Genomic DNA, 14,424 nt, shown 5'->3' with positions numbered 1-14,424 from the left:
ATAAACGAAATTAAACATGTTTAAATTATTATTCTAAACACAAATTCGTAACATGTTTCCGACTCACGAAATAAACTGTCCATATTTCGGTAAGAAAGGGACATTCATCGAATTTATCTGACTTGCATTGTACATGAGTAGAAATGTGTTATATATCATTCTACGGCCAGAAAAGTGCTTGTCAATATGCGTTTCATGAAATCGACCTGGATATCGAATGTAAACATACCGGCAAGATGGCGAGTGACGCTCCTTTTCTCTACTTACATATAGGGGTATTTATTTTTATTTACTGACAAATAACGAGTTCCTGTGATCTTTGTTTAGTGGCAGTGAGAACTTAGATTTCAAATGACAAATAAATGTTTTTGTTTTTGAAACTCAGATGGCGTTCATTTGTTGCATGGGTGTATTTACAAACTGATCACGAAGCGACAAAATTTAGGGTCCTCCAATTGTACATATTATTATCCCCCGCCACGAAGTGAAAGATCTTTAAAACCGTACAATATTTCTTGCTTTGCGCAGAACCGGACACGTCATATGTGCGGGGATATGAGTATTTCATTTGTTTTGGTGTACGATTACATTGCTGACCACTTGTGAGCGAGTGAGTATGGCTTTACGCCGCTTTTAGCAATATTCCACGAATATCACGGCGGGGGACACCAGAAATGGGCTTCACACATTGTACCCATGTCGGGAATCGAACACGGGTCTTCGGCGTGACAAGCGAACACTTTAACCACTAGGCTACCCGACCGCCCCGACCACATGTGGACATGGCCGCCAATAACATTAACTGTTTCTTTGTGACAGGTTCACACAGTCAGTATGTTGAGATTGACTCGTCAACAGGCGACGTGAAGGTCAAGGCTAGGATAGATAGGGACGGAAGCAGTGGTGTTACCGTCCTTGATGACCTGACCTTAACCGTAACTGACCTTGGGGGACACAGCAGCAGTATGAACCTCAACATCAGCGTGTTGGACGTCAACGACAATGCCCCAGAATGCTCACAGACTGTGTTCAAAGTCAACATTACTGAAAACTCGACAGATGGTAAGTGCATCTATAAGATTATGTTTAATTGTAAATCCTCATCAAAAGGGATGGTTTTCGACATTTCGACAGAAGGCAGTGATTGTTGACGATCAGGGAGTTGACATCTAGTTCCGGTCGGACGGTATGCCGGACCGTCTGTCACCCTCTCGTGGGGTGAGGGAAGGTCTCTGCTGTCAAGCTCACAACTGCGCACAATTTCTTTTGGGATTAAATGATAATTTGCAACGATTACGCAGTTTCCTCTTTGATTACATCAAAGCCCTATACATGTACATCTACGACTAGGTAATTCCCGTGAAGATTCCGGAATAGAATAGGTCTTCAGCAACTCATGCTTGCCGTAAAAGTCGACTATGCTTGCCGTAAGAGGCCAATAACGGGATCGGGTGGTCAGGCTCGCTGACTCGTTTGATGCATGTCGTCGTATCCCAATTACGTAGATCGATGCTGATGATGTCAATTACTTGATTGCCTTGTCCAGACTCGATTATTTACAGACCGCCGTCATATAGCTGGAGAATTGCTGAGTGCGGCGTTAAACAACAAACAAACAAACAAACGACCTTGTGGTGTTCCGCGATATGACTGAAAAATCCAAGCCACTTTGCGACAAATGTCATAATTTATGTTTTATTTTTTTACAATTACAGAACGAAACGGGAAAAAACAATTTGTTGAAGGCTCCAATAATTTTGGTGTTTTGTTTTGTTTTCAGGGATGGTAGCCACATTATCATGCTACGACAACGACTCCGGCGACAATGGTAATTTTGTCTTGTCCATCACTGACGGTGACGACCTGAACTACTTCAGCCTCGTGGGGTTGGAAGTACACGCTGCCAGCTCCACCATCGACTACGAGAGTATCGACACCTCTGTCCCCTACATTGTCACCGTCGGCGCCGTCGACCAGCCCACGACTGAAGCTGCCAAAACCGGCGCTGTTACAATCATAGCTCAGGTATGGTTTCATACCTACCAATGTAAGTGGTATAATGGCATGATGAGTTGTGCAGAGTTGCGTCCCTTTTCCGTACAGGATCTGACACAGTCTGGTTACAACATGTCTGAGATACGGTTCAGGGAATCGTACTACAAAACGATCTCATCACTTCGACTGTCGTCCCATACCTTCACAATGACAATGGCAATAGTCGTAGCGCTGAGGTCGCTCTGTGGAACGGTGGACGGTGGCCAGATAAAAATATCAACCTTGTGGAAACTAGGCTTTGATATAGGCTAGTGAGGTGAGAGTACATTGGAAATAGGGTTTCAGTCGCGTTCAAGATTATTGCACGAATATAGCGACGTGTGTGTGTGTGTGGCTGCTTGTACTAGTCCGGACTGATGCCTACTGACCTAGCCCATAAGCCCACTGAGATAACGATCCTAATGCATCAAACATTCAAGTATCATTTAGCTATTTAGGTGAGATGAAACGGAGGTTAACGTCATGTTCAAGATCATTGCCCTTATATAGCGTGTGTGTGTGTGTGTGTGTGTGTGTGTGTCTGCTTGTACTTGTCCCATTGGAATCAGGTGCTGCAGTTTAACAAGAATATCCCACTCAGACGCAGTATACTGACTCCGAGGCGACCAGTTCTTATTTTTAGCCCCTTGATGCCGAACAGCAGGCAGGGTTTCATTACGTACCATCTTTTAATGTCTTTAGGTATGCCGTGGATCGAACCTCTACCACTAGACCGCGGAGACGTGTTAGCTATTCACATCACAGCGGACTGTCAATAATACTGTCTTAGCCAGACAAACCAATGACATTGAGGGGATACATCTGTCAAACGCACATAACAACGCTTTCTTTTGTCAGCTATTAAGACCCACTCTACCCCGGAATCCACGGCTGGTGTAATTGTCGGTAAGGTTCAAATGTCATATAAATGCGGGGACGTTTGCTTGGGTTGCTCCGTGTTTGATGACTTACCCAACGTCTTCTTTCTACCTACAGATCCAGCCCCAGAATGAGTTCAGCCCCGTCTGGGGGAGTCCGCAGGTTTTCATTGCTGGTACCTTCCCTGACCTCACCCTACCCGAGGACACAGCTGCTGGTTCTGATGTTGTCAAGGTCACGGCCGTAGATGATGACGCAGGAGAAGATGGTGACGTTACATACGAGATTACTTCTTTGACTGACGGTATGTTCTGTTGTTTCTATCCCCTGACTTCCGGGACATAAAACAATAAGCTGATCGTTATTTACCGAATACTCTCATCTTGATACACACAAAACTACAATTCACAGCTTGACACATCCCGACATATACATGACAAGGTCAAGGTCAAGGTCACATAATGACCTCATACCAACGGTCAAGGTATCTAAATTAAAGCTGTCTACCGATATGTTTGAACATTGTTTAACACCGCTGTCAATATTACGGCTATGTCACTGCAGAAGGTTCCCAAGCAAGTTTCTGCCAAGGAATCACCCAATGACACAAAGCTTAATGACACATAGCCAGGTCTCACGGTGCAAGCACCCAATCCATGACTGCAATCGGCACCTATTCCCATCAAGTGCACTCGGCAAGTTTGTGTCCACGTTTTACAATGTGATGTTCAAACACACCGCTGCATCCGTTAATTCCAGAAACTGGAGCTGACAGGAGCAATCTCTTCTTCCTGGACACATCCACGGGTCTACTTACAACATCGGGTGATCTGGATAGCGACTTAGCAACGGGCGGGGCGGAGTATTTTGACGTCGCACTGAAAGCCAGCGACGGAGGATCCATCTCAAACGTCATAACGACGACCCTAAAACTGACTCTCACAGGGGTGAACGACAACGCTCCCGTCTTCAGGAACACAGCGGCAGAGGTGACAGTGAATGAGACGGTATCTCCAGGAACGGACATCTACAAACTGGAGGCTGAGGATTTCGACGGTGACAGTGTTGACTTTGAGCTTATAGGTGGGTCCACCACCCTGTTTCAAGTGGTAGGATCGGATCTTCGACTTCTTCAGGAACTGGACTATGAGACTCAACATTGTCACACTATTGTGTTCAGGTAAATATATAACGTCAACGCGAGAATAATCAGTCGCGATTACTTACCAAAATTGAGTTGCTGACAAATAGGAGGGAAACACATCTACGCTTGTATTTTGTAGAAGAAAATAAATCGTCGAAGTAAATTATGACCTGAACACTCGTGTTCTCACTCCATCCGCAGGTGACCCGTGAAGAGCCGGGGTAGAATAAGTCTTCAGCAACCCATGCTTGCCGTAAAAGGCGACTATGCTTGTCTTAAGAGGCGACTAGCGGGATCTGGAGGTCAGGCTCGCTGACTTGGTTGATGCATGTCATTGTATCCCAACTGCGTGGATCGATGCTTCTGATGTCAATCCCTGGATTGTCTGGTCAAGACTTGATTATTTACAGACCGGCCTCATACAAATGGAATATTGCTGAGTGCAGCGACAAACAAACGAAAAAAAACCAATATGTATTTTATTGGGCGTAAAGGGGTGAGTGAGTGAGTTTGATTTTACGCCGCTTTTAGCAATATTCCAGCAATATCACGGCGGGGGATACCAGAAATGGGCTTCACACATTGTACCCATGTCGGGAATCGAACCCGGGTCTTCGGCGTGACGAGCGAACGCTTTAACCACTTGGCTACCCGACCGCCCCTGGGCGTAAAGGGCAAAATAGTGATGAACATTGTATGAATGCATCACTGAAAAGGACAAAAGTGATGACACCAGGTATTGGCGAAAAGGGTAAACATGTTCTGTGAGTGTTGGTGAATGGGATGACACGAGGTCCCCAAAGCGCTGCATTTACCTGTGCAGAGTTGCTTCCCTTCCTCGAACCAGGTTCCGGTGGTCGTGGTTTGGGATGACATATGTTTGTCTAATTAACGATCCTTGACTTTTCAAGTATTTGTTGACGTCAAAGACCGGCGTCAAAGGCTTGCCAAAAAACCCGATATATATTAACTTTAGATTTGTTTATTTGTTATATATATAATCGAGTCTGAACCAGTCTCCACATTATCAGCATCGATCTACGCAATTGAGATACGATGACATGCATCAAACCAGCCAGCGAACATGACCACCCGCCCTTTTGTCGTTGCCTCTTAGACCAAAGCACATTGAATAAACACATACTGAACAAACGAAGGTTGCTGGTGGCCAATTCTAACCCTGATCTTCACGGCGTTAAACCAATCACCCTCACCCATCCTTCAAGGGCGTTTCACAAAGCGATAGGTCTCAGCACTGATACAGATATTAATGTTTGAGAGGGTTAAGGTACCTTTGTGACACTCGACCCTGGACGTTCAGTGATGTGGCGATACGGGACATAATTCTCTCGATGTGTTGACTATGGGATTATAAGATTTAAACTCAGGCCACAAATACGATAAGCTGAATGTTTGCAGTGCCAAAGACACCACATACTCTGCAAACGTCTCCCTGACGATCAACGTGGGCAACGTGATGGACGAGCAGCCGGTGATAACGCTTATCCCTCCCCTGGTACTGTTGGAGGAACTTCCGGTCGGGATGGGCGTGGGCGGCTTCCTGTCAGTCGAGGACCCGGATGCAGGAGACATCCTCGCCTACAGTATCTCAGGTGGGAACCTGGACACAAATAACGTGCCTGATTGTACTCGTACTAGGTCGTACTTATGCTGGTTTTATAGTGCTAGTCCAGAGGGATACATGGCGGGGGACACAAGAAATGGGCTTTACACATTGTACCCATGTGGGAATCGAACCTTTGGCGTGACGAGCGAACGCTTTAACCAGTAGGCTACTCTACCGCCCGTGTCAACTAAACTAATAAAATAAGATCAGATGGTCAAACTGTGTGTCCTGGTTGCTCGTTGCTCGTGATATCTAACTATCCATCTATTTATCCACCCAACCATCAAACAATCCATCCATACGCCCATCCATTTACGTGTGAGGAATTACCCTCGGTTGACTGCAGACGTTTGATTTACGTTGTTCGTTCATATTTCAATGCTATAATGGCAGGCACGGGATCCGACTTCTTCAACATTGACAGTTCCACAGGGGCATTCAGCATTGCTAAGCGGATTGATCGAGACAGTCCAGGAAACGTGACTTTTGTAGATGATCTTACCTTGACCGTGACAGACTCAGCGGGCTTACAAGACTCGGTAACCTTGAACTTCTCCCTTGTTGACCTCAATGACAACACACCTATATGCGGGGTCACTTCCGGCCAGGTGACTGTGACGGAGAATTCAGCATCAGGTACACAAGAAGCATTTGTTCTGTGTCACTTCTATCTGTAAATCTGGATAAATTCGGGCATTATATAGTCTGCATTGAGGAACACAGGAAAAAATAAAAATAAAAATAATTGTTGATGAGCGTACAAAAAGAAAAAAAACAAATTGGGAAGCTCCTTCATCATAAATATTTTTTTAACTTTCCAGGTCTTGTTTTGTCCGAGATCACCTGCAATGACGTGGACAGTGGTGACTTCAGCACCGTCGCGATGTCCATCGACAGCACCAGCGACCCCAATGGTTACTTCGAACTGTCCGGCACACAGCTTATTTCGGGAGTTAATGCTGTCGATTATGAGACCTTGGGGAATACAGATTACATGCTGAATATCAAGGTCTTAGCGATAGACAATCCTAACGGCGACATCCAGCTCACAGCGACATCCATAGTTTCAGTCAAGGTAGATAACTCGTATTATATACGTACTCCTGCCTGCATAATCCTAACAGTATGACACGATGGTAGGTGAAAGATGATTTATCGTTATTTATTTTAAACTGGAGTGGAATAAGTATTGCTAGGTTAAAATTAACATTCACAATAAATGAGTGTTCGTATGAAATAATTTACAATGTGTTTATTGCATCGCTACCGTGTTTTGTCTTCAGCAACACATGCTTGTAAGAGGCGACTAACGGAATCGGGTGGTCAGGATCGCTGCCTTTGTTGATGAATGTCCCAATTGCGTGGATCGATGCGCATAATGTTAATCACTGGATTGGCTGGTCCAGATTCGATTATTTACAGACCGCCGTCATATAGTTAAAATATTGTCTGAGTGCGGCATTACACAACAAACAACAACGTAATATTTTAGCGACACCCGTGAAGATCCCAGTTAGAATTGGTCTTCAGCATCCCATTTATGTTTTCCTCAATTTGAAAGGGTATTTAGGTTGTTTTATGATGCACAGGTTCTCCCAGAAAACGAATACACTCCTGTGTTTACGACACCGGTCTTAGGCGGAAGCGGGTTCTTCCCTGGCGTCGCTGTGTCTGAGGATGTTACCATGGGAACAGTTGTTACGTCAGTCAATGCCACAGACAGTGACCACGGTGACGATGGTCGGGTTGTCTATGCAGTGACGTCCATCACAACAGGTGGGATATCTGTAAAAGCGTTAAAGTATAAGGTGCTATTCATCAATGGGATCTTAGCATGGAAAAACTTTAACATAGGCTTGCCATCCCCTTGGCTATTAGATCACTCTGTTTAATGAGGCTAAGGGCAAGGCATGGGCGTTTTTGTTAAGTTCCTCTTCTCGTTGACGTCTTATATTTACTGAAGCTCTATCGCTGTATGTTTAGATTCTGGAACCCAAATACCCGGAACATTTACAATAGACACATCAAGTGGCGAGTTGAGAGTTTCCGGTCAGCTGGACGCTGATGCCGTCACAGGCGGCGTCAACTACTACACCGTCAACATCACTGCCACAGACGCAGGCTCTTCACCTCACTCTATCGAAGGTGCTTTGAACGTCGACGTCACAGGGGCTAATGACAATCCGCCCGTGTGGAACATCACTGTTCGGGAAGTGGGCGTTTTTGAAAACGCCAGTGTCGGACAGGACGTCGTCTCTCTGATGGCCGATGACGTCGATGGAGATGCAGTGACCTTTAGCACTTCTGATACCAAGTTCAAGGTTGACGGGTCAATGTTGAAGGTCGACCAGCAACTAGACTTCGAGCATGAACGTTGCCATGCTGTTGTTATTAGGTGAGAGTACACGTCAAGAATATGATCGTATTGGTTACTCATCAGTGTCATAATTAATTCAGTTTCAATTTAAAATGGATTAATTTATTATACACAGTCATTGATGTGTACAAATTACGGGAGAAATTGGTTTTAATATTAGTCTGTTGGTTTTCACTGATCTTAATAATACAAGGAAATCAATACAAGCTGTAATTGGTCTTCACACACCGGGGTCTTTTTCTGTAGCGGTACGTTCCAAATTCCAATAATCTAATGACATCATTCTGAAGTAGTTAATTGTATGCATTTGGTATTTACAGACTCAAAAAAGACCTTTGTCCAATTCAGCAAAAAGTCATCATTGCTCCTCGGTAGTCTTAGCGCCAATGATATCATAATGGGTTTTTTATTATACAATGACTTGTGTCATCGAAGCAATAAACTTGGCATCACGATCCAATAAATATGCGATTGCAGGAACTACTTTTAAGCTGCTTACATTGGTACAATACCTTTTTTTTCTAAAACACACTGTTGACTTATGTTCACGATATGCTTAGATAGAGGTTCACCAATAGGTCATCGTGTTTCTGTAAAACAAACATAGCTTCAAGAAACTTAGCACTGTATGATTAACTTTGGCCATGCACGCAAACACTGTACTCATACGTGGCATCAAGGGTTACTTCACTGAGTGAAATCACGTCTTAAACACCCATTATTTAAACTCCCCAAACTCCGATAATTAGCACACAAAATGATTAAGCGATTCCGAAGAACAAATAATGTATTTATCGTGACCTGATTATTCTCGGAACCAGCGCCACAGACGGAAAGTACACGGTGGACCAAACTCTTGTAGTCCACGTCTTGGACTCAAACGACGAGACTCCTGTCGTCACGGTTACCAAGGTGATATACATTCCTGAAGAGATTCCAGTGGGGACGGACGTCGCGAGAGGCTACATCGTCAGCGACGCGGATGAGAACGACACCCTCACCTTCAGTCTCCAAGGTATAGTACGACTGAACGGGTACACTCGTTTGATTGTTGCGACCCGTGAAGATCCGGGATAGAATAGGTCTTCAGCAACCCATGCTTGCCGTAAAAGGCGACTATGCTTGCCGTAAAAGGTGACTATGCTTGTCGTAAAAGGCGACTTACGGGATCGGGTGGTCAGGCTCGCTGAATTGGTTGATGCAGGTCATCGATCCCAATTGCGTGGATCGATGTTCATGATGTCCTTCACTGGATTGTCTGGTCCATACTCGATTATTTACAGACCGCCGCCATATAGCTGGAATATTGCGGCGTAAAACAACAAACAAATAAACAAAAAACAAAAATTAACAACTTCCAGTTTCACTATTGTTAATTTTGTCAGCCTTCAATTTACTTAATAATATTCCTTACATACTTGCCTTTAATAATATTACTATAGTTTCCCCTGTATTCACCATTTACTTAATTTTAAATGCCTGGTGCTTTTTCCATTAGGTACAGATAGTGGTCTCCTGGCTATAAACAGTTCGACAGGGGAGATAACTCTCAAGGGAGCGCTCGACTTCGAGTCTTTAGCGTCCGGTACCCTTGACGTTATTCTTCACGTCGGCGACGTCGCCGGCCATACTGTAACTCAGGCGTTGGATATCGTCGTCTCAGACGTCAACGACAACACCCCAGTATTTAGCAAAGCAGTGCACAGCGTGTCTGTGACAGAGAATTCCACTGGAGGTAAGGAGAAATGCCATTTTCTCATGATTTTTTATGTAAAAGTTATGTTTGTTTGTTGTTCAACGCAACACGCAGCTATATGACGGCGCTTTGAAATGGTCGAATCTGGACCAGACAATCCAGTGATTAATATCATGAGCGTCGATCGACGGAATTGGGATCAATGGCATGCATCAACCAAGTCAGCGAGCCTGACCACCCGATCCTGTTAGTGGCCTCTCTGGACACTGCTGAATTGAAAGTTGTGAGCACCATGAATACTACGTAAAGGCGTCAACAGACATGTTCGGTGCTACTGTTCTGATCTCATGCTGGAGAAAGGGAACATTCATGCAACGAATGTCCCCTTTGTTACTGTTAGCCGAGGCTACGTGTGGCCCAGTCGTCTAAGGCGCCACGATTCACTGTGCAGAGTTGCGTCCCTTGGGCACGCCAGAAACCTATGATTGTGGGTTCGAATCCTTTTTCGCCCCGATTATGTTTCTAGGTCTATCAGCACAATACCCGTGCTCGTGAGTTTCACCGAAGTGGTAAACGTCTGAGACCTGCATCACTTCGGGCTTTCCTCCCTCATTAAGCTATAACTAGAAACATTGGTATAACTAGAATACTGTTAAAAGCGGCGTTAAGCTCAACTCACTCACTCACTACTGCTAGCCCGTCAAAAACAAGGTCTAGATACTACCTACATATTTTACACTATACAACAGCCATCACAAGCTCTGTAAAATCGGTCGGTTCTAAAATAAACTGTATTCACAAATACACACGTACAAGAGGTTCGTTTACCAAATGCCAATGTTCGTATACCAAATGCCAATGTACGTTTACCAAATGCCAATGTTCGTATACCAAATGCCAATGTTCGTATACCAAATGCTAATGTACGTATACCAAATGCCAATGTTCGTATACCAAATGCCAATGTCCGTATACCAAATGCCAATGTACGTATACCAAATGCCAATGTTCGTATACCAAATGCCAATGTACGTATACCAAATGCCAATATTCGTATACCAAATGCCAATGTACGTATACCAAATACCAATCTTCGTATACCAAATGCCAATGTACGTATACCAAATGCCAATGTTCGTTTACCAAATGCCAATGTTCGTATACCAAAGGCGTGATCGGAGGGCGATGGAGGGTTCGATTCCCGACATGTAAAATGTGTGGAGACCTTGTTTGGTTAATTTCAGGATATTAATGGACAGAGACATCACTGTGCCAGATACACTGATACTGGCTCGTGTCAATGAAGTTGTATTTGAAAAATATTTTTCTGGTTAACCAGAGTCGCTGGTTTTAACCCCCAAAGCAAGAGGCGCTGACAGTGGCGGCAATGGTTATTACTCTTCAGCATAAGTCCCGTTAGAGTAAGTGAGTATGATTTTACGCCGCTTTTAGCAACAATCAAGCAATATCACGTCAGCACACCAGACATGGGCTTCATTGTACCCATGTCGGGAATCGAACCCGGGTCTTTGGGATGACAAGCTAACTCTTTAACCACTAGGCTACCCGACCGCCCCCTGTTAGAAGTTTAATCTTGTATCGGTATAATCGTTGTCCGACTCATACAGAGACCCTACTTCTGACCCTCACTGCGACCGACGCCGACACCGGAACCAACGGACAGTTTACTTTCAACATCAGCGACGGCAACAACGACGGCTTGTTCCGACTTGACGGGGACGACCTGTACGTGCAAGTCTTGGACTACGAAGCAGCATCGTCCATAAACTTCACATACTCCCTGACTGTCACCGCCATCGACCACGCAGCCGATGCAAGAACAGGCGTCACCGTCGTCATTGTGGAGGTATGAGTGTATTCAAACGGTCGTCTATTTGCAAATGTCTCTCGCTTTCCATATAGACGAAGAATGAAAAATAAATATCCGGTCATTTTTGGTTAGGTCTCCCCTGAGAACGAGTTTGTGCCAGTGTGGAGCAGTCCGTCTGTGGATGCTGCTGGATACTTCCCTGGTTTAACTGTGGATGAGGATGTCAGCCCTGATTTTGACGTTGTCACCGTTACAGCGACTGACGCGGACCTCGGAGAAGACGGTGATGTGACGTACAGCGTTACGTCAGTTGTGTCAGGTACGAGAGATATGACTCAATATACATCATTGATGCTCATGTTCAGTCAACGTCCTGTACTAAGAACCGTTACTTTTATGACATACAAACAAGCAGCTCTGTATTTCGTCAACCAAAAATATTTCGACAATTTTCGACAGATTTTTATTTCCCCATACAATTGAATTTCAACCCATTAAATTTTACTAAATTATCATTAACTCTGCACCATGTTTACAGATACAAATAGCAACATGCCAGGTGTCTTCATTATCGAATCTGGAACAGGCAAACTGAAAACCAGTTCTGGTCTTGACTTCGACCAATCAACGGGAGGGGTGAAGTATTATGACGTCACGATCACAGTCTCCGATAAGGGATCTGTTCCAAAGACCACTTCAGCAATTCAACGTGTCAACCTCACCAACGTCAACGACATCACACCAACATTTTCAAACGACACCTACACCGTTAACGTAGCCTGTGCCGTTGTTGCGGGGACGTTACTCGCGACGTTGTCGGCAGATGACGAGGACAGTCCGTCTCTTGTTTACGGAATAGAAGCAGGGACCAACCCCTATGTGTCTGTTGACAGTGTTTCAGGGGAGGTAACTCTCATAGCCTCACCAACAGGTGGCGCTGTTACAGACTTGGCCCAATCGATACCGTTATTGGTGTCCGATGGGGGTACCCCGAATCTTCAGGGAAAGGGTCACTTGTTGGTGCTTTTTGAAAACTGCGACACCAATAGCGACTGTGACAACGACACCAACGTCTACGCTCCTGTATTCTCTCAACATCTACACACGGTCAGGATTGCCGAAAACGCGACTGGAGGTATGTTTATCACAATCGCCTATGTTAATAAGGAACTCTCCAATTATTGGCGTCTTCCAGCGTCCTAAAGATTGGACATTGCTAACATCTGTGTAAAACCCCACTTACTTAAATCATATTCCATAGTAACGATACGATCTGAAGTTCATTTGTATCAGGGGGCACAGGTGGCCCAGTCGTCTAAGCTATCGCAATTTGCTGTTCAGGGTTGGTCTATTGCACCTATGATCGTGGGTTCAAATCCCGGTTCTCCCCGATTAAGTTTCTAGGTTTGACAGCACAATACCAATGCTCATGGGTTTTACCAAAGTGGTAAACGTCTGAGACCTGCAAGGGGCCACAGGTGGCCCAGTCGCCTAAGGCGCCGCGATTCGCTGTGTAGAGTTGCGCCCTTTGGGCACGCCAGAAACCTATGTGGTGGGATGAATCTTGGTTCGTCCCGATTATGTTTCTAGGTTTGTCAGCACCATACCCGTGCTCGTGGGTTTCACCGAAGTTGTAAACGTCTGAGACCTGCATAACATCGGGCTTTCCTCCCACATTAATCTGACACGCCGTGATACAACCAGAATACTGTTAAACGCGGCGTTAAACCCGACTCACTCACTCACTCACTCACTGAGACCTGTATCGCTTCGGGCTTTCCCTCACATTAAGCTGCCACGCCGTGATATAACTGGAATTCACACGCCGTGAAATAACTGGAATACTGTTACAACCACCTCACTCACTCATCATTTCAACTAATCAGTATAATCATTGTCCGACTTGTATAGAGACCCTACTGCTGACCCTCACTGCGACCGACGCCGACAACGGAACCAATGGACAGTTTACTTTCAACATCAGCAACGGCAACAACGACGGCATGTTCCGACTTGATGGAGACGACCTGTACGTGCAAGTCTTGGACTACGAGGCAGCATCGTCCATAAACTTCACATACTCCCTGACTGTCACTGCCATCGACCACGCAGCCCATGCAAGAACAGGCGTCACCGTCGTCATAGTGGAGGTATGAGTGTATTCAAACGGTCGTGTATTCGCAAATGTCTCTCGCTTTCCAAATAGACGAAGAATGAAAAAATTATCCGGTCATTTTTGTTTAGGTCTCCCCTGAGAACGAGTTTGTGCCAGTGTGGAGCAGTCCGTCTGTGGATGCTGCTGGATACTTCCCCGGTTTAACTGTGGATGAGGATGTCAGCCCTGATTTTGACGTTGTCACCGTTACAGCGACTGACGCGGACCTCGGAGAAGACGGTGATGTGACGTACAGCGTTACGTCTGTTGTGTCAGGTACACAAGTCGTCCATGTAATTCATCTTCCCGAGGCAAGGGAGTGAACTGACTTTAAGTCCAGTTTCCACCCTTGCCGAACCAGGCTGACATTCCTGGGTTCGATCGTTGCGCCACCAGTGGCTATAACGAGTTATGTCCCTTCTATGCCTCTCCGTTGGACCAATCAGATTCCACCTCTCCTATCACTTGCATTTGCTTCAAACAAAGTGACGGCGCCCAGTCAAGACGATCTGATCGATAATAAAGATCTATACTGTGATAAACGGGTCTCACATCGCGAAGTGCATCACATCACGTTAGGACCTATATTAAAAACACGAAAAGATTAGGAAATATCTGTTGACAAGTTGGCGGTGCACATGCTTTGTAAATCCTGCAATCGACCGAAATCTGCACGACAGT

General features: G+C 45.2%; 1 protein-coding gene across 1 annotated transcript in view; it reads left to right on the top strand.

Annotated features, from left to right (window-relative positions):
* The window catches only part of LOC139466923 (cadherin-23-like), a 69,005-nt gene that overhangs the window by 42,792 nt on the left and 11,789 nt on the right, over nucleotides 1-14,424 (top strand). The window contains exons 29-44 of the mRNA XM_071248647.1: nucleotides 820-1,062; nucleotides 1,781-2,025; nucleotides 3,031-3,217; nucleotides 3,673-4,093; nucleotides 5,477-5,670; nucleotides 6,078-6,320; nucleotides 6,506-6,759; nucleotides 7,274-7,460; nucleotides 7,668-8,079; nucleotides 8,883-9,076; nucleotides 9,560-9,796; nucleotides 11,386-11,624; nucleotides 11,721-11,907; nucleotides 12,127-12,723; nucleotides 13,500-13,738; nucleotides 13,833-14,019. Of these exons, the coding sequence (XP_071104748.1) occupies nucleotides 820-1,062; nucleotides 1,781-2,025; nucleotides 3,031-3,217; nucleotides 3,673-4,093; nucleotides 5,477-5,670; nucleotides 6,078-6,320; nucleotides 6,506-6,759; nucleotides 7,274-7,460; nucleotides 7,668-8,079; nucleotides 8,883-9,076; nucleotides 9,560-9,796; nucleotides 11,386-11,624; nucleotides 11,721-11,907; nucleotides 12,127-12,723; nucleotides 13,500-13,738; nucleotides 13,833-14,019 (4,266 nt within the window). The remainder of the gene's footprint in view (nucleotides 1-819; nucleotides 1,063-1,780; nucleotides 2,026-3,030; nucleotides 3,218-3,672; nucleotides 4,094-5,476; nucleotides 5,671-6,077; nucleotides 6,321-6,505; nucleotides 6,760-7,273; nucleotides 7,461-7,667; nucleotides 8,080-8,882; nucleotides 9,077-9,559; nucleotides 9,797-11,385; nucleotides 11,625-11,720; nucleotides 11,908-12,126; nucleotides 12,724-13,499; nucleotides 13,739-13,832; nucleotides 14,020-14,424) is intronic.

Source organism: Haliotis cracherodii, unplaced genomic scaffold (genome assembly GCF_022045235.1).
Source record: "Haliotis cracherodii isolate W230 unplaced genomic scaffold, xgHalCrac1.p SCAF_19, whole genome shotgun sequence".
NCBI lineage: Eukaryota > Metazoa > Mollusca > Gastropoda > Lepetellida > Haliotidae > Haliotis > Haliotis cracherodii.
The sequence above is the reverse complement of the archived record's forward strand: the minus strand, read 5'-3'. Positions and strand labels throughout refer to the sequence as shown.